This window comes from Lipotes vexillifer, unplaced genomic scaffold, assembly GCF_000442215.2.
Source record: "Lipotes vexillifer unplaced genomic scaffold, Lipotes_vexillifer_v1.1 scaffold12, whole genome shotgun sequence".
Lineage (NCBI taxonomy): Eukaryota > Metazoa > Chordata > Mammalia > Artiodactyla > Lipotidae > Lipotes > Lipotes vexillifer.
The window spans coordinates 5,159,827-5,178,896 of record NW_006796716.1 but is presented as its reverse complement, the minus strand read 5'-3'; the positions used below and the strand labels follow the sequence as shown (position 1 = coordinate 5,178,896).

Here is a 19,070-nt window from a genome sequence, read left to right as displayed (position 1 = left end):
CAAGGGGGAGCGGCTGGTCAGGCACCAGAGGATCCACACTGGGGAGAAGCCCTATTGCTGCCCTGCCTGTGGCCGGAGCTTCAACCAGCGGTCCATCCTCAACCGGCACCAGAAGACGCAGCATCGCCAGGAGACCCCAGGGCAGTGAGGGCGCCCGGCCGAAATGCCCGTCTTTTGCTCACAGAAGGTGCCAGAGAAGGCGGGGCCTTCTGGAACCACCAGGCGGAGGGAGACCTCGTTGGAGGATGCGCCCCACTTTACTCACTGAAGGGTTGGGGGCATCGAGGGACGTTGGGGGCAGAGTGGCGCTTTCACCCATTTTCTTTCCACTCGTTTCACACATAGGGGAAGGGAGAGGCCTGGTTTATTTGAGAGGCCAGAGGGCACAGCATCTCAAGTCTCCTACCCAAGTGGTGCTCGTACTTTCTCTTACCCTTTTTGAGGAAGTGGTATCCGGAGTTTCAGTTCAGGTCCCGGTTTTTCTCCTTCAGTGGATGTTCACGTCTACCTCCTGAGCGAGTCTGCTTGTCAAGGTGAAATCTTGTCCCATGTCGGCAGCTTGAACCTCATTTTTCTGAGGACTGTGTCCCTGCAAGAACATTAGCTCTGTCTCCCTTCCTTCCCCCAATTCTCTTTTCCATTTAACAGATATTTATTTGCTAAATAACACCTACTGTGCGCCTGGTGCTGAGAGTGCTGTGAACGAGACAGATGAGACCTCATTCCCCTGGAGCTTGTGATTGGGCCCTGGAAGCAGACTCATTAATAACGCAGAGCGCCCTCAGTTCCCTTCACAGCGAGTGCGGAGCGAGAGGAAGTCCTCTCAGGCTCATTCTGCGCTCCTGCCCTGCCCCTCCAGGTGCCTGATCTTTTCCTCCCAGCTGGGGTCGCTCAGGCAGCCTCCTTTATTTTACTCTATTTGCGGCCCCCTTTGTCTCTGTGACAGTCTACTCGTTGGTGGTTTCCCCATTCCATTATTCCTTGAACAATAACAACTGTCCACACATCTGTTAGGAAATTAATATTTTGCTGTTGATCACTGTATAAACATGAGAGTATTTTTAAAAACATCCAGGTCTGTATAAAATTCTAATTAAATGAGGCCAAAAGATGAACTAGGTATTAATGCCCTGTGTTTGATGGCACTTTACAGTGTACATAAAATGCGCTGCTTCCCTGTGTGCTCACTTGACTCGTTCCACAAATATTTATTGAGGCCCGACAGTGTGCCAGGAACTCTTCTAGGTGCTTGAGGTACATCAGTGAATAAAATAGGCGGGGTGTGGAGGTGGGGTGGGAAATCCCAGTCCTCTTGGAGCTTACGTGTTGGTCAATGTATTTGATCTTCAGAACCACCCAAAGTGGAACCCGTGGCTGCTCCCCAGGACCCTCTGGACCTGGCGTCTGAGCCTCTGCCTCAGTCCTGTCAGCTGGCCCTGAAATGCATTCGCCACCACCTACCTCTTGTTCCTGAATCATCTCCGTCCTCAGTGCATCTCGGTCCTTGTCATCTGAGAGGTACTTGGGGTCCTCAGGGCCTCCTGGAGATGATGAGACGGTAGCAGTCTGTTTTGCATGAGAGCCAATTAAGGAAAAACAAAGATGTTTGTAGGCATCAAATAAAACACATTTTTTAAAAAATGAGAAGATGCAGTGTTTGTAAACGTGTTTAAGCTTTCTTATATTATTTTGCCGTCGTTAAAGGTTTTCCTTTCTCTTGGACATTCTGGAAACTGCCTAACTAGCCTGGACCGTGCTGCAGTGTCGTAATGCTGTGCCTTTGGACGCCGGCTGCTGAGTGATTAGTTTTCTGATGGGACTGTAAGTTAGTCTGTCTTTGGACTGTGTCCTGTAATTGCAAGATGTGATTTGTCTCATGGTGCCTCTTGATATTATATTCTTTCACTGGGATTTTTTTCCCCCCATTTTCCATTGTAAATAAGGTAAATGGTAATGACTTTAATACTGAGAGTTACATTACTCAGTCCACCTTGAAAAACATTATTTTATCACTCATTTCTTGGCAGATAACCGTGGTGTTTACTTTTGATTTAGCGAATGAACTCCTGGCCCTTCAGTTGTCCCCACGAGGCTGTGCTGACCAGGGCGCTGTGAGATGTCCACTCTCTGAGATGCTGGGCTGCTCCTTCTCAGCAACATCGAGGTACAGGTGCAGAGTCAGCTCTTTTCTTCCCCATGCCCCAGACAAGCCAGGCAAGGCTTACAGCCACCTGGAGGCCAAACCCAGTAAGAGGCTTTTCCTAAGCCTCTGTCTGGCCTGTAGTCTGTGTGACGTGGGGGCTGACCTGACCTGAGTTTGGCCTTTTCTGGAAGGTCTGTATTCCAAAGCTAGGCGGGGAGTTTGGGGCCAGCGTGGCCTCCGAGTTGCTCATCAATGGGCTTCTGTTTACCTGAATTAAGTGGTAGATTCTCTGATCGTACACTGGGTTTCCAGTCAGTTGAGATCTCTTGAGGGAGTTTCTGTAAGAGGACTTGTTGTCTTTCCCACGTGGGCTCCCCTGTCTGCTTTGAGACCAAAGCGGACAGTTCCTCAAAAGAGTCTCAGAAGAAATCTTTCCCCATGGAGTTGTAGTAGCCTTATTTTTGGTATCTATTCAAATGTCAAATATTGTTTTCTGTATTTTTCTATTTAGGAATTTTTCATAATAGAAAATTTCAAACATAGATAAATGAATCCTCATGTATTCATCATTCAACTTTATTTATTTATTTAATTTTTGTGGTACATGGGTCTCTCACTGTTGTGGCCTCTCCCGTTGCGGAACACAGGCTCTGGACGTGCAGGCTTAGCAGCCATGGCTCACGGGCCCAGCTGCTCCGCGGCATGTGGGATCTTCCCGGACCGGGGCACGAACCCGCATCCCCTATATATATATGTATATATATATATATATATATATATATATAAAACTGAATCACTTTGCTGTACAGCAGAAATTCACATAACATTGTAAATCAACTATACTTCAATCAAATAAATTTTTTAAATGTATGAGTAAACACACATATACCTCCTCAGCCTCATTTTCTACATTTCAGTCACACTAGCTCCTTTTCACTTCCATAAACATGGCAAATTACTCCTATCTCAGGGCCTGCCACCAGCCATTTTATCATACTGTGCACTTTCCTCCTGGATGACTGGTGAGCCTGACCGCCATTTATCATTCAGATCTCAGTTAAAATGACACCGCTTCCAAGAGGACTCCTCTGATTATCTAAAACAAAACACCTTCTCAAAAAGTAATTACTCTCTGTTGTGTCAATCCTATTTCTTTATCCTTCATAAAACCTACTACACTTATAAGGAATTTTGTGTGTTTTTGGTTTACATTTTATTTCTTTTTCTCCCCATGAGTCAATAAGTTAAGATCCTCAAAGAAAAGAACTAGCTCTCTTGTTTACAACTGCATTTCCAATTGTAAACATTCCCCACTGCAAACATAAGTAATTCATCCACATTATAAAGGTTTTATCACTTTCCACAGATATTTTCTATGGATACTTTAAAATACTTGTTACTTTAAAAATTTGACTCAGTAAATTCATTTATTTATGTACTCACAGACCTGTAGGGTCATGTATAGTTTGATATCTTGCAAAGCATTTTATGTAGAAAGTAATTTGATAAGTGCAATGATAAAGATGATTGGATTATATGACACCAATAAATGCCTATGTAAATGATAGCAGGGTGGCAGAGAGAATAAAGCTTCTAGGACATAGTTAACCAAAACTTATTTCTTTAGAATGAATAACAAAATAAGGATTGGTAAGGAGCATTAAGGGCAAAAGGAACACCATATACAAAGGCTTAGGACTGAATAAAAGCATGCAGATATCTAAATATGAAAAATAATATGCAGTTATGGCAAAAAATGTATTTTAAGGATTTTAAATTTAAAATGACAAGTATAATAATTTATAGAATGCTTAAATGCAAATTACATCTGATCACATTTGCCTTTTAAAAAGATCTAACCTTGAGGCTTACTGAGAACTCATAGATAAGATCCACAATTGAAGTGTTTCAATAATCTAAGTAAGAAATCGTTAAGACACCAACTAAGGAGTAAACATGGATATAGATGGTTTCAAGACAGAATTCTTATGGTAGAAATTTTCAGATGAGGTGACTGATAAACTACAAGAGGGAGGTAAAGGTCAAGGGTGACTCATTGGTTTGTGATTGGATGATAGAAAGATTCACTGTGAGAAAGGAACCTCTATAAAATTTAAGTTTGAGCAAGTTAATTTTGAAATGCCTGGGAGATTTCTAGATTGGGATGTTCACTAGTTGAGGGATTGAGAGATCAGTATTGGAGGTAGAGATTTTGCAGTTATTACAAACGATTATTCTGAAATCTTAGGTGTACTGGATTCGATAATCAAATAAAGCAGGGGTCTCTAACCCTTTAGCCATGGCCTGGTATGGGTCTGCGGCCTGTTAGGAGCTGGGCCACACAGCAGGAGGTGAGCAGTGAGCGAGCAAAGCTTCATCTGCCACTCCCCATGGCTTGAGTTACTGCCTGAAACATCTCCTCCCCCACCCCCCCTCCCCTGCCACCAGTCCATAGAAACATTGTCTTCCACGAAACCGGGCCCTAGTGCCAAAAAGGTTGGGGACCACTGAAATAAAGTACAGTTGACCCTTGAACAACTCAGGGACTAGGGACACTGACCATCCATATAGTTGAAAATCCAAGATAACTTATAGTCAACCCACACTGTTACATAGTTCCTCTGTATCTGTGGTTGAATATATGCAGATTCAACTAACCTCGGATGGTATAGTAGTGTTGTATTTACTGTTGAAAAAAATCTGCATATAAATGGACCCTTGCAGTTCAAACCCATGTCATTCAAGTTTCAATTGTATGTTTTACTTCTATGTGGTAAATAACCACTTTGAAAATTTGAAGTTGAACTTTCAACTCACCAGAGATATGATAGAATTTGAATTGGACAGGAAAAAAACTGTGAGCAATTTGGCAGTCTCCTTGATTAATGAGGAGTAACTATAAATTCTAAATCAATAGATGACTTAGATGAGAAATTTGTAGTACAGATTGGATAAAAATTTTAAAAGAAAGATCAATATTGTTGGAAACATTTTGAAAGTTAACAGTGAAAATAAACTCTGGTGTCTTTAGTATTGTTGCGGTCCGGGAGCCACACGCCTGGAGTCAAGTTCCCCGGTAAATGCGACCCGTGTCCCAACCAAGGACACCCGAGAATCACCAACACCAAGCAGAAAGATTAGCAAAGGATTTATACAAGTACAAGTATAGAAGCTTACACAAACTGTCCGGACAGGGTCCCACTCGGAGAGAAGTGAGTGAGACCCCGACTAACAGCCGGGCGAGGCTTTTATACCCTTCACAGGGTGGGAAGTCCCCAAGGCGGGAGGGAGCTGTTTAATTTTGAATCAGCCAATCAGGAACCCGGTTCTTCCCGCCCCAAGCAAGCAAGCAAGTTTCTTACAGAAGCCAAAATGTGCTGTTAGCCCTGAAGCTGTTCTTCCGTTTCTTTCGTCACAGTATATTAGCTTTTAGAGAGACTGGGAAAAAGTGGTGGTAGAAGTCTGTATTTGCCTTCTTGAGTCCCACCTGCAGAAGCTGTTTGAGTCTTACACCATCTCCACGTCTGTGAAAAATTTGAGAAAATCCGGTCTCTATCATCTAGACATTTCGCCCACTCCTGTGGAAGGGCTCAGCATGTGCTGTGAACTGGAAGAGCAGAGTGAATGATAAACAGTTTATCGTTGAGAATGAGTGTTCCCACTAGGTTTTCCCAGTCTTCAGTTCTAAGCATTCTAAGGTGCTAATGGAAAGAATGGAAAATAAGAGGTGGAAAAACCAAGAGTTTAAACAGCGTGGTGGTAGCATAAATGGAGGGATGGAGTGGAATACAGGGTTCAGAAATAGACGCAGCTCTATATGGAAATTTAGCTTATAATAAAGATGGTATCTCAAATCACTGGTCATGCTGTTAAATTAAACAAGGAGACCATTAGATGTGATTCTAAAGCCTTGGCAGCCTATATAAGCAAACCAAAACCTCAGCCTGTAAATGCCTCAAGGTTAAAAAAAAATCGAAACCTAAGGACAACCAATCACAAACAGCCAACTTGACTTTCCTGTATAAGGAAGCCTAAGCTATAGTCACTCAAATAATTTCCTCCCTTTGCCTTCTTGTCTTCTCTGTGAATGTCTTGCCCCTACATCCTGTGGCTGGAATGATATTTGCTCAGATAAACTCTTAAAATTTTTACTATGCCTCAGTTTATCTTTTAACAATGCTTTTCAACAGAGATTCTCAAAGTGTCATCTGAAGACCACTTACATCAAAATCACCTGGGAACTTGTTTAAAATGTAACTAACTGGGGGCGGGGGTGCTTCCCTGGTGGTGCAGTGGTTGAGAGTCCGCCTGCCGATGCAGGGGACGCGGGTTCGTGCCCCAGTCCGGGAGGATCCCACATGCCACGGAGCGGCTGGGCCCGTGAGCCATGGCCGCTGAGCCTGCACGTCCGGAGCCTGTGTTCCGCAACGGGAGAGGCCACAACAGTGAGAGGCCAGCGTGCCGCAAAAACAAAAACAAAAACAAAAAAAAACTATTTAAAAAACGTAGATAATGGAACTATTTTTTCCCCTTCTTTTTTAAAAAAATTTATTTTAATTTATTATTTATTTTGGCTGCACCGGGTCTTCTTTGTGGCGCATGGGCTCTTCATTGCGGCACACGGGCTTAGTTGTGGTCTGTGGGATCTCAGTTCCCCTACCAGGGATCGTACCCGGGCCCCCTGCATTGAGAGCTGGAGTCTTAGCTGCTGGACCACTAGGGAAGTCCCCTACCCTTTCTTCTTGAACATTTTATTTTTAAATAGAAGTTAACATTTTGGTATCTTCACACGATTGGGTTTATGCTATCAAGTCTCTAAGAGTGGCTGAGCTTCTGAACTTTTTATAATTGACCTGTGTGCAGGTCATTCCTTCTTATTTACCCTGCAGCAAGCAGCCTCCAGGCCAGGACTTGAGCCAGGCTGAAAAGGTGTTTGCTGTAAGAGAAGGGTTATCTTATCCTACGCCCTTCCTTGGAAAAGTAGGCATCAGAGCAGGCAGTGTCCTCACAACCCATGGATGAGCAAGGTCAGCTGAAGGTCTTTCAAATTTATTCGTTGCTGCCTCCCCCCAACTTTTTTTTGTTAATCTTTTTCTTGTTCTTTTTTCTTTTTTTACCTTGAGGCCAAACCATTGTCTTATTCACCATTATAGTAAATGCATACGAAGACCTCTTCTCCATGCTGACGTCAGCTTTTCTTCACATCATTTTCATGGGTTTGAGGTGAGATTTTATTGCTATTATTGTAGTTTTATGATTAGAGACCCAGGAAAGCTGAAATCCAATAGTCCCAACTCCTGAGGGATCCCAAGGAAACAATATGTTCAAGGAACAATAGCAAACTTTGAGCCAAAGTACAACTCTGTTAGTATCTGAGTTATACCCAGTAACCTCCATCATGGGCTCACTGGTAAAAGGTGGGCTGAAAAGTAGCTTTGGCCTCCCTTGCTTCCCACTCTCAGCCCCAGATCTGAATTGAGGACCTGTGTGCTCAGGCATGGTGGGGAGAGAGAGAGAGAGACAGAGAGCGAGAGAAGTGACTGGACCTAAGTGGAGACTCCAAACAGAAATACTGATAGAAGATGAGCAGTCGGGGGCCAGGCTGGAAGGAAGGGAGCTGCATGCCTGGATGATGACCCTTTAGGGCACACTGCCCTTCATAAAATATGGACCAGTGAACTCCTTGGGCTCTGATCAACCAGCTTGGTAAACTCTTTCTCCTTGTCTGGTGTTGGGGAAATATAAGAGTATTGGTTAAGGCAAAATCATGGGGAGAAAGGCCATAAGCGTTTTTTTTCCATGTCTCCTGTCAATTTAAATCAAAACATTAAAATTAAAAAAATCTTTAAACTCGACTCCAACAATCCTGTTTGGGGTAGAGTTGAGGTGAACTCTGCAAAGTGGAAGAATGCAAAGCAGAGCATGAAAGGGGCTATAATAGAATTCAAATTATATGCAGTTCCAGAGCAGAAAAAGATACTTCCTCTTGACTGGGGAGACTTGACCTGGCTTCACGAAGGGCGTGGTATTTTATGCGAGCTTGAAGGGCAACTAGAATTTTGATAGAAATGAGCAAAATGGGATGGCTGGAATAGCATGAGAGGGACAAAAATGCACGGTGTGTTTGGTAGAATGGTCAATTTCAGAGAGACTGGAGTCAAATGGCTGGTAATCGGAGGGGCCAGGACTGGATGCTGGTTGTGCTGACTTTCTGGGTAATGCTCTCCCAGCTCTGCCATACCCCTTGCAGCCTAGGATATTACCCTGTTGCTTAGGAGGCCACATACAACTTGTTCAGCCATAAACTTCTTACATGAGGCCTTTCCCCTTTGTCTCCTTCTCCGGGTCCTTCCTGTAGAGAAGCACCTTCATAAGGATTATTGTGGCTCATGCCTTTTACGTGCTTCACACCCAGAGAACCAGCTCTAAGTCTAGCCTCTCTTCTCTCTTTACCGTGTGGCCAGCAGACCTCTCTTTCCTAAGAAAAGCACATAAATGGGACAGTATGGGGCCTGCCTTGGTGTTCAGCTGAGACAGTCATTATAGGAATTCCTGATACAAGTAGGTAGAGCTGTGGAGCTCCACCCGGCAGGACCCAAGGCCGAGAGTGGGACAGGTTTGCGGAGGACCGTGAAGCCTGTCTCCAAAGCTAGGTTCACCCCAGGGTGTGGGATGGTGGTGGAGGAACTGGAGGAGTTTGGAAACTGGGATGCTTGAGGGTTAAGGGTCTGAGGCTCTGTGGGGTGCGTGGGGGCACTCAGAGGGCATCTCTTTGGCACAGGCTGTCAGCATAGGTCACAGATTCCTATGAGCTCACCCTTCACATGAACCCCCTCCAGAAGGTCTGCAGATAGAGCTAGTTTATACCTGTTTATGTGGTCCTGTCTTTACGGGAGAGTTTATTCCCCTTTGGTAGTCTGGGCAGTCAGTGCAGGGGCCAAGAAGTTTGGGACTTGCAGGTTACTTATGGAGCAATGGGAGGCTTCCCTGGCCATGGTGACAGTGCAGGACAATGAGGTCTGTGCTCTTCCCACCCTCTCTGTGTGGAGCCTGTCCCTGGGGTTCATACTCTTCCTAGCACAGAGGCCCTGAAGGAGAGCTCTGCCGTCACAGCCCATGGGATAAAGCCTTCAGGTTGACCAGTTTCCTTAGAGCTCCCTTCATGTCCTTGTTCCTCAGGCAGTAGATAAAGGGATTCAGCACGGGGGTGACCACCATCTACATTACTGAAGCCAGAGAATCCTTGTCAGCTGAGTGGGAGGATGAGGGACTCCGGTAGACCCCTGTGATGGTCCCATAGAAGAGAATGACCACAGCAAGATGGGAGCCACAGGTGGAAAAGGCCTTTGGTTTGCCCCGGGCAGATGGGACCTGTAGCACAGCAGACACAATGTGGATGTAGGAGACGAGAATGCCAAGGAAGGGGATGAGGACCACCAGGTCCCCCTTCCAGCAGAATCATGAGTTGGTTGAGTTGGGTGTTGGGGCAGGAGAGCTGGATCAGGGGAGCAAGGTCACAGAAGGAGTAAGGGATGACGTTGCTGGCACAGAACTCCAGCCGGGCCATGAGGAGGGTGTGTAGCAGGGAGTGGAAGTTGGCGAGGTGCCAGGAGCTCCCCAGCATCAGGGCACAGACTGGCAGACTCATCATCGTGGAGTAGTGCAGGGGCTGGCAGGTCGCTGTGTAGAGGTCACGAGCCATGGCCGTCAGGAGGAAGTTGTCCATGTTGGCAAGCAAAATGCAGAAGTAGATCTGGGCTAGGCAGCAGCCATAGGAAATGGACTGAGTCTGTGTCTGGATGTTCACCAGCATCTTGGGGACTGGCGGAGATGAAGCAGAAATCTACCAGGGAGAGGTCGCTGAGGAAGAAGACCTTGGGCATGTGGAGGTGGGAGTCTGAGCCAATGGCCAGGATGATGAGCAAGTTCCCTGCTGCCCCAACCAGGTACGTGACAAGGAAGAGCCCGAAGATCAGCTCCTGCCTCTCGGGCTGGCTTGAGAGCCCTAGGAGGATGAACTCAGGCGATTGTGTGTGGTTTCGCCTCTCCATGGTTGGCTGGTCCTGCTAGGAGATCCAGACCAGGAGCAGACTTTAGAGAAGATGGAGGCGCCCATACCTCCCTCCTTCCCTCATATAATCCCTCAGCTCACATCTCTGTGTTCATTTGGTAGAAAGCCAAAAGAAGTCTCTCTACCTATCAACCGGGGAGTCCTGTGGCCTCAACACATCCCAAAGTCAGGATTTTAATGATTTTGCCACCAAAATACTAATACACCTGAGCCCCACAAAGCCCCATGTGCCATCTCTCCAAGGAGAATCCTTGTGACATACGGCCCAGTACTCAGTGGTGGCAACAAGGGGGCTACTTAGGGTGTCTTAGCCCCCCAAAATTCTATCATACTTTCATTCTTTGTTGTGATGTTGTCTCAGTATTAAGTAAAGAGCTATAGGAATGTAATTTCCTCCTACTCCCAATAGGATTGCCACCCGAAGGCCCTTGCTATACAGAATTCTGGAACCACAATGGCACATACGTGGAACCTGAGGGTAATATTCATAAACATCCTCCTTCCGCACAAACCTCCTTCCCCACCAGTATTTTATCTTCCGTGTTCTTCCACCCACATGGAGCCCAGGGATCAAGAAGCTCCGGCTGCCACTCGTCACCGACTCTGGGCCACCTTGGTCCTGGTGATGCTGTGGGATGGAGTTGGCCAGAGCAAACCTGGACAGAAAAGCCTGCTGACTGGGACAGCTCAGCCAACCCTTCTGTTGGGGCTGACCCAGGAAGGGCCTCACCTCTGGAGGGAGAGAGTTGCCCCTGCAGATAACAAAGAGAAACTGAAGGTGTAATGTTGCACAGAGTGGGCAGCAGGGCAGCATAGGGATCCCTCAAAGTTGGAGTTTGTAACAGTTCAGTGCGAGCTCAGCTGAAGTTTCACTAGATAGAAATGATTTTTCAGTGCTTCAAAAAAATAGTTAGTTGGGATTTGGGTCCTATAGAATGTAAATCATCAAGAGGGAGGGGGAGAAAGAAGCAACTGGAGTTACTGTGCTGCTTGGGGATGGGGAACAGCTGACGGGGGAAATCAGTCTGGAAAAGCTATGGGAATCGGTATGGCCCACCTGGGAACTGGGCAGGCAGTGGAATGGGTAAACGGTCTTGGGAGGCTTTGTGCCGCCATTTTGCTTGGAGCAAAGGAGCTTATCAGCTCAATTGGGCAGCGTACAGCAGGGATGGAGATTTCAGCTCTGCAGCAGGACCCAGCTGAGCTCTTGGCCTCTGTTGAGCTATGCCTTAGTATGGAAAATAAATGGCTCGTTTTGAATGAATGTTTTACTGATGTGATTTTTTTTTTAAAAGGATTTGAGTATTTGGCGACCCAAAGGCAAGAATCTTTGGTAAAGGACAACCATAAGATATAAATGCAGGAGGCTAAGAGAAATCTGTTTGGTGAAAAGTAAGAATGAAGGGAAACATGTATTTAATATGGGTTAAATCCTCATTTGATCAGTACTGATTAAAACAGCTCTAAAACTGGGTGATGTGAGAGATGAGAAAACAATGAAGGAGATGGTTCTTGTTCCCAAGAAGCTTCTAGTCGAATGGAAAGGTAACTCCTTAGCCTAGGGAGCTGACATTGAGCACCTACTGCGTGTCATATACAGGACTAGGTGTGTGCATGTATGTGCACGTATTTAATCCTCACAACATATATAAGGTAGGTGTTATTATTCTTATTTTACAGATGAGTAAACTGACACCTAGAGGGTTTGAATAATTTCCCCAAAAGACATCAGGATTTGATTCCAGGTTGGTCTGATTTCAAAGCAGTACTTTGATTTTTCTCAAAAAGACCAAGGAAGTGCCACGGGGTAAACTTAAACTTGGAGCATCAGTGTAAATGGATCAGGGAATCCTGCAGTGACCAGCACAGGGGCAGGAGGAGGGGAGTGTGGAGCAGGTTGGATAGGGCAGGGACATGGTGGAAGAGGGTCGCCTGTATTAGGGAGAGAGGGCTTGTTCGTGTGGCTGCAGCATAGGTGCTGAGACTGACACATGTGTGAATGGGAGCCGTGGTGCAGTGACAAAAGCTCTGTCCCTTTCTTGACTAACGTTCCTTTTGAACCAGGGTGTCTGCATCCTCTCTTTTCCTTCCCATCCTCCCACTTCCCCAGAGATATGGGAGAAGAAAATTTCCTTGTTAGTATGTCCCGCTGGTTAGGAAGAGAGTCTTTCCTAGTACTCCTATTTTAAGAACACCAAAGCTCAAAACGTCTAACTTCGAACAGAAAGGATTGCCAACCCCATAGCTTCTGGACCATTCCTGTCAGCATGCAGACATCCCCCAGTTTGAAAAATCCACCCTTGACCTCACATTCCCCTCTGGCCATCAGCTCATTTGTCTACTCCCCTTTTCCACAAAAGTCCTCAAAATGTGGTCAGTACTCATTCTCCAGTTCCCCCTTCCTATTCTCTCACGTAGCCCCCTTTTCAGGCCTCCCCACCAGTTCCTGGAACTTCCCTCCCTAAGGCCACCATTGCTCGTCTACTCAGGCTCCATCTCCCGAAACCCGACAGAAACCCAACAAGCTGGAGCCAGCACTGCTGGTCACTTCCCCCTTCTTCTTCTTCTTTTTTTAAATATGTAAAGTGATTTCATTACTTATTTATTTTTTAAAAATTTATTTATATTTTATTTATTTTTATTTTTGGCTGCATTGGGTCTTCGTTGCTGCGTGCGGGCTTCCTCTAGTTGCAGCGAGCGGGGGCTACTCTTTGTTGTGGTGTGAGGGCTTCTCATTGTGGTGGCTTCTCTTGTGGAGCATGGGCTCTAGATGCACTGGCTTCAGTAGTTGTGGCTCGCAGGCTCAGTAGTTATGGCCTTGTGGGCTCTAGAGCGCAGGCTCAGTAGTTGTGGCGCACGAGCTTAGTTGCTCCGCGGCATGTGGGATCTTCCCTGACCAGGGCTCGAACCCGTGTCCCCTGGTATTGGCAGGCCGGTTCTTAACCACTGTGCCACCAGAGAAGCCCTACAATCATCTCTTAACCGGGCTCCCTAAAGCCTCAGCAGTCTGTTTTTACACAGCATCCAGGGTTGAATGTTAAGATATGTAAGTCAGATCATGTTACTTCTCTGCTCAGAATCCTCCAGTGGCTTCCCATCCCACTCAAAACGAAACCTAGAGTGCTTGCCAAATCTCACAGGGCTACTCATGACCTGGGCCTCTGCCCTCTCCCTGACCTCACCTCCTTTATTGCCCCTCACTTTTGGCAGGCCAGCCACGATGGCCTCCTCACTGTACCTGGACACATCAAGCACGTTCCTACATTAGGGTCTTTGTACTTGTTATCCCACTGCTGAGAATTCTGTCCGTTATGATTTACTTCAGTTTGATTTCTGCTAAAATGTCACCTCTGTTCAGGGTTCCCCCACCAGCTATCAAAAATAGTACCCCTGAATCTGTCTTCTTTCTTATTTTTTCTTTGTGTTTATTCTCAGCACCATCTCTCTCTCTTATCATCTGTATTATCTATCTAATCATCTATTATCTATCTATCTATCTGTCTATCTATCTATCTATCTATCATCACTGTGTTTCTCTAGAATATAAGCTCATGAGAATGAGAGCAGGAACTTTATGTATTACCATATTCCCAGTTTCTAGGACCGTGTCTGGATATAGGAGACATCAATGTTGTTGAACAAATGGGTAGCTGTTCTTAACGTCCCCCTTTGTGACCTCATGCCTTTGAGATTGGGTGAGACCTTAAAGATAGTCCTCCTTCACCTGATATCAACCTAGTGTCTTCCAAATGTCAATCATATTTACTTATCACCTGTATTTTTGTTTCCTTAATAGTTATTTAATTCACTAATTTTGTTAATTGAAATTCATTTATTAGAAAAGAAAGTTTGTACACCATTATAACATAAGAAAGCAGTATCGCTTATTGAATTTTAGCCAGTACCATTACCTGCAGAGAGTTCTGAGTCTGAAACCCATATTTACTTGGTTGAAAAAGGAGAATGCAAAGTTGTAGACAGGAGTTAGGGAAATAGCACCAACCTGAGTGTTTTTCTGAGAGGTGGTCCAGAAGGGTTGGAGGAGAAGTAGAAAGAACTCAAAAGGGAATCACTTTCTCACCAGGCTATTTGTCTCCATCTCTGTAAACCACCTAGTGCCAACTTTCAGACTCCTGTAGGTACAGGCTTCACACGGTGGGCAACACTGCACTAACCCATACATGCCTGGACTTGGACACCTGTTTGTTTAGGTTTCATTTCTGTTCCTGATCTTGGGCAGCCAGCACATGGGTTGACTTTGTTTTCTTGCATCATCGGCAGTTCTGCATCTCTCTCTGGTGACCACTGCAGCTCTGGGGTTTGTGTCAGCCTGAACACTGGACCTATTTTATGAAAGCCCAAGGGGTGGAGGAAAATGCTTGTCTTTGACTTCGAAGTTCTCATGTTTAATTTTCTCCAATCATTGAGCCATAATTAACTCTAAATAATTTAGAGGGGGAAACAACAAATTAAAGGTGCTAGCAAAATATAGATAATAAAACAAAGAATGGAAACAAACCACATAGAAGAAAAATGATTAAAGCAGAAATCTGATAATTGATTATTTGAAAAACAATTGATAAACAATATCAATTTTGATAATGAGAATGAAAATTAAAATGAAGTCAGGATTTGGAAAACATACTTAATACAAAAGATTTATATTTAAGTTGAATATTCTTTTCAATTGTGGGCTATTACATCTTATCAAATGAAAAATAGATGGCTACTTACAAATGTATGAAATATCCCCAAAGATGCAAAAATGAATTAGAGAACATAAATATAATGATAATAGAGAAAGAAACAAAGTTATTAAATAGTTTCTAAAGGGGCATCTGATTCCAATGTCTTCAAAATCTTCTAAGAACCAATAATTCATTCAGTAATAAAAAATTTTAAAATATAGAAAATTATAGCATGTTAATCTGTAAAATGGATAGAGTAATAATATTTGCTTAAAGGGGCTGTTGTGAGGATTAAATGAGAAAATTCCCATAACTTGTATAGGACAGTGCATTGCACATAGTAAGCAGTTAACCAGGCTATTACTATTACTATTATTATTCAGTTCACTTTTAGAGGCAAATATTTTCAACTCAAGCTAAACAAAGACAATGAAAGGAATATTTTAGACCAATTTTGATCATAGATATAGATATAAATGCCCTAAGTAAAATATCTGCAAAGAAAATAACGCATTAAAAGAACTGTTAAACTCAAGGAAATCCAGTAACCTAGTTCACCATGAACAAAATATAAAAATATTGTAATTAGACCTGGATAAAGCATCCAGATAAACGTATCATTGCCTTATAGATTAAAACTCTGAAAACATTAGGAGAGTTTTTTCTTAATATAATAAGCTGTGTATTTAAAAACAAGATTCAACATCTTGTTTACTGAAGACTTAAACCTTTTCCTGCAAAAGAACAAGAAATGGATGTTCTCTGTTATTATTCCTTATATAATATTTCACTAGAAATGCTGGTGATGGTTATCTTAAAAGAAAGATAAAAACCTAACTTTTTTACACAATATCTCTTATAACTAAAGTCTTAATAGAAATGAAGTCATTGCTAAAAATAACGTTAGTTGAGTAAAGTTGTAGGCTATAATATCACACAAAAATCAGTAAATTTGTTACTGATATATCAATAATAAAACCACAAAAAAAGCACTGAAAAATCCCACTAATGATAAAATAGATTATTTGGATTTTATTTTATTTTATTATTATTTTTTTTTATTTTTATTTTTTTTGCGTTACGCGGGCCTCTCACTTTGTGGCCTCTCCCGTTGCGGAGCACAGGCTCCAGACGCGCAGGCCCAGCGGCCACGGCCCACGGGCCCAGCCGCTCCGCGGCATGTGGGATCTTCCCGGACCGGGGCACGAACCCGCGTCTCCTGCATCGGCAGGCGGACTCTCAACCTCTGCGCCACCAGGGAAGCCCTGGATTTTAATTCAACTTAAAAATGAAATATTTGTTCAAAGAAAGTTGTAATGGATAAAGGTATATATATGATATAAATAGATTTTAATTGAAAGGTTTAGGTATATTTAGGTGATCATGCTTTCCAAGTAAGTATATAGATATTTTATTATTAGTAATAATAATAAATATATACTCTACAGGAGGCACTGTACTAAGTACTTAAATATTAGCTTTTAAATTTTGCCCCAGACTCAACAGATAGGTACTATTATCTAACTTACAGAGGTTTACAAGTTAAGTAAATGTAATAAATGTAGGAATTTTACATTAGGGACTGTACAGCAGGAAACAAATCCTATGGAAAAATAAGGTAATTTGTTCAGATATTTGTTGAAACATTATTCCTTCCTAAATTAAAAAAAAATTGGAACAACCAAATGCTCAAAATAGTAAGAGAATAGCTTTGCAGCTATGATGTATCAGTGCAGTGGAATACTATATAGATATTAAAAGCAAAAGAATGTTGTGCTTCCCAACAATGTGGCGCAGTGGTTGAGAGTCCGCCTGCCAATGCGGGGGACACGGGTTAGTGCCCCGGTCTGGGAGGATCCCGCGTGCCGTGGAGCGGCTGGGCCCGTGAGCCATGGCCCCTGAGCCTGCGCGTCCCGAGCCTGTGCTCCGCAACGGGAGAGGCCGCAGCAGTGAGAGGCCCGCAAAAAAACCAAACCAAACAAAAGAATGTGTCAATATGTGGCTATTTGTCTATGATACAGACTTTGAAAGCAGAACATAAGATAGCATGTACATACAGATGACATCTATTTCAGAATGTACATCTGCCAACAAAAATAAGATGTTAATTTGGAGGGTAATGGGAACAGTTTGAGGTTTAATTTCCACTAGTTCTTTCCTTGCCAAGTTGCTTACATTCAACGTGATGTGAAATAGGCCATGGTGGGCAGTCACTTGCTCTGCTTCTGAGCCGGTCTTAATGTCAGCAAACATTATCAATTGTATCTACCAGGGATAAGCATTAGAAGTGGGTGGAATTACTGGATAGGCCTCCATAGTCGGGAATGAGGGCAGGGGCTGAGTGAGGTTGTCCAGGAATTGAATCCTGTGTGATTTTAGGAAGTTTGTGCTCTGATTTCTTCTCTATGAAGTGATGGGGTTGGAGTCCTAGCTGGTGTCCAAGGTCCCGGGCTGGTCTCTGGTCCTGCCTATCTTTGAGAAGTGGAGGAGATGCCTTTGGGCTTATATGTTTTGGGGCATTGGGAGAGGAGTGTCTCCTCTCGTCCCTACACTGGCACTGTCCTGTCCAGTTCTGATTCCTGCCAACCCCACCCAAGGAATCGGCCTCCTCCTGACTTGCTTCTCTTCCTAAGGAGGGGCAGACAGCTCAGAAGCAGCCTACAGCCAGAGACACAACCTTGACCCCATGGAAAGCAGGGCAAGGAGTACATCTGTGCCTGGAATGCAGGGTGAGCAAGGAGGCTCCAGTCCCTGATTCTTGGGCCTCAGAGAGGTGTGTGGGCCTCACACTTGGATTATTTGCAGAGCTACTCGTGGCCTCTAGGGAGCAGTACCCAATGGGCAGTGTTAAAAATAAATGTGCAGTGATTACCTTGGGTCTGGCTGGGCCCAATTCTCCTGGGCTCCACATCATCTCCTTAGGGTTTTTCTACTGGAAAGTTATTGCTTTAATGGTTTAATTTGTAACTTTTGTCTACAGGGGATATCTTAATAGTTTCTTTTAATCTTCAGTCCAGGGAACTCATCTTGTTTATTCAATCAGATCAGAACTCCAAAGTTCATGTTGATGGTCATTTTTTAAAAATTGTGATTTTTTAAAATTGAAGTATAAGCTGATTTACAATGTTGTGTTAGTTTCAGGTGTACAGCAAAGTGATATATATATATATATATATATATATGTATATATATATATGAGTAAACAATGCTATTGCTTACTTAATAGAATATAGTATAGTGTAAAATAATTCTTATGTACACTGGGAAACCAAAAAATTTGTGTGACTTGCTTTATTTTGGTGCTCTGATACCAAACATTCAGTGTAATATCGCTGAGGTATGCTTGTGTGTGTGCGTATACATATATATATATAAAATATATATATATATAATAGTAGCAATCCTAATGAGTGCGAGGTGGTACCTTACTGTGGTTTTGATTTGTACTTCCTTAATGATTAGTGCTGTTGAAGATTTTTTTTCAAGTTTGAATAAACAAATGGCTTAGCCATTTGTATATATTTGGAGAAATGTCTATTCAAATCCTTTTCCAATTTTTAAATCAAAATATTTTTTATTGTTAAGTAGTAGGAGTTCTTTATGTATTCTGGATATTAACCCCTTATAAGATATATGATATGTAATATTTTCTCCCATTTCATAGGTTGCTTTTTCACTCTGTTAATTGTGTCTTTTGATGCACGGATATTTTTAATTTTGATGATCAAGATTATCTATTTTTTCTTTTGTTTTCTGTGCTTTTGGTGTCATATCCAAGAAATTATTCCCAAATCCAATGTTATGAAGTTTTACCCCTATGTTTTCTTCTAAGTGCTTTATAGTTTCAGATATTACATTTAGGGCTTTTATCCATTTTTAGTTCACTTTTGTATGTGGTATAAGGTAAGGGTCCCACTTCATTCTTTTGCATGTGGATACTCACATTTCCCAGCACCATTTGTTGAAAAGACTGTTATTTCCCCACTGAATGGTCTTGGCACTATTGTCAAAAATCACCTGGGGGCTTCCCTGGTGGCGCAGTGGTTGGGAGTCCGCCTGCTGATGTGGGGCACACAGGTTCGTGCCCCGGTCCGGGAGGATCCCACATGCTGCAGAGCGGCTGGGCCTGTGAGCCGTGGCCACTGAGCCCACACGTCCAGAGCCTGTG

The 19,070-nt window shown here is 43.5% G+C and overlaps 2 protein-coding genes across 2 annotated transcripts in view; one reads left to right on the top strand and one right to left on the bottom strand.

Annotated features, from left to right (window-relative positions):
• Positions 1–8,860, top strand: part of ZSCAN25 (zinc finger and SCAN domain containing 25) — a 17,615-nt gene extending 8,755 nt beyond the window's left edge. Inside the window, exons 6-10 of the mRNA XM_007468905.1 lie at positions 5–144; positions 448–533; positions 1,351–1,518; positions 2,056–2,247; positions 8,709–8,860. Coding sequence (XP_007468967.1) covers positions 5–144; positions 448–533; positions 1,351–1,518; positions 2,056–2,247; positions 8,709–8,860 — 738 coding nt within the window. The remainder of the gene's footprint in view (positions 1–4; positions 145–447; positions 534–1,350; positions 1,519–2,055; positions 2,248–8,708) is intronic.
• Positions 8,861–9,250: 390 nt separating this feature from the next.
• On the bottom strand, positions 9,251–10,194 carry LOC103090630 (olfactory receptor 1F12-like). Its single transcript, XM_082931450.1, is given in 3 exon segments — positions 9,251–9,583; positions 9,585–9,966; positions 9,968–10,194. Coding segments are annotated over 3 exon segments (942 nt in total).
• Positions 10,195–19,070: the final 8,876 nt, after the last annotated feature.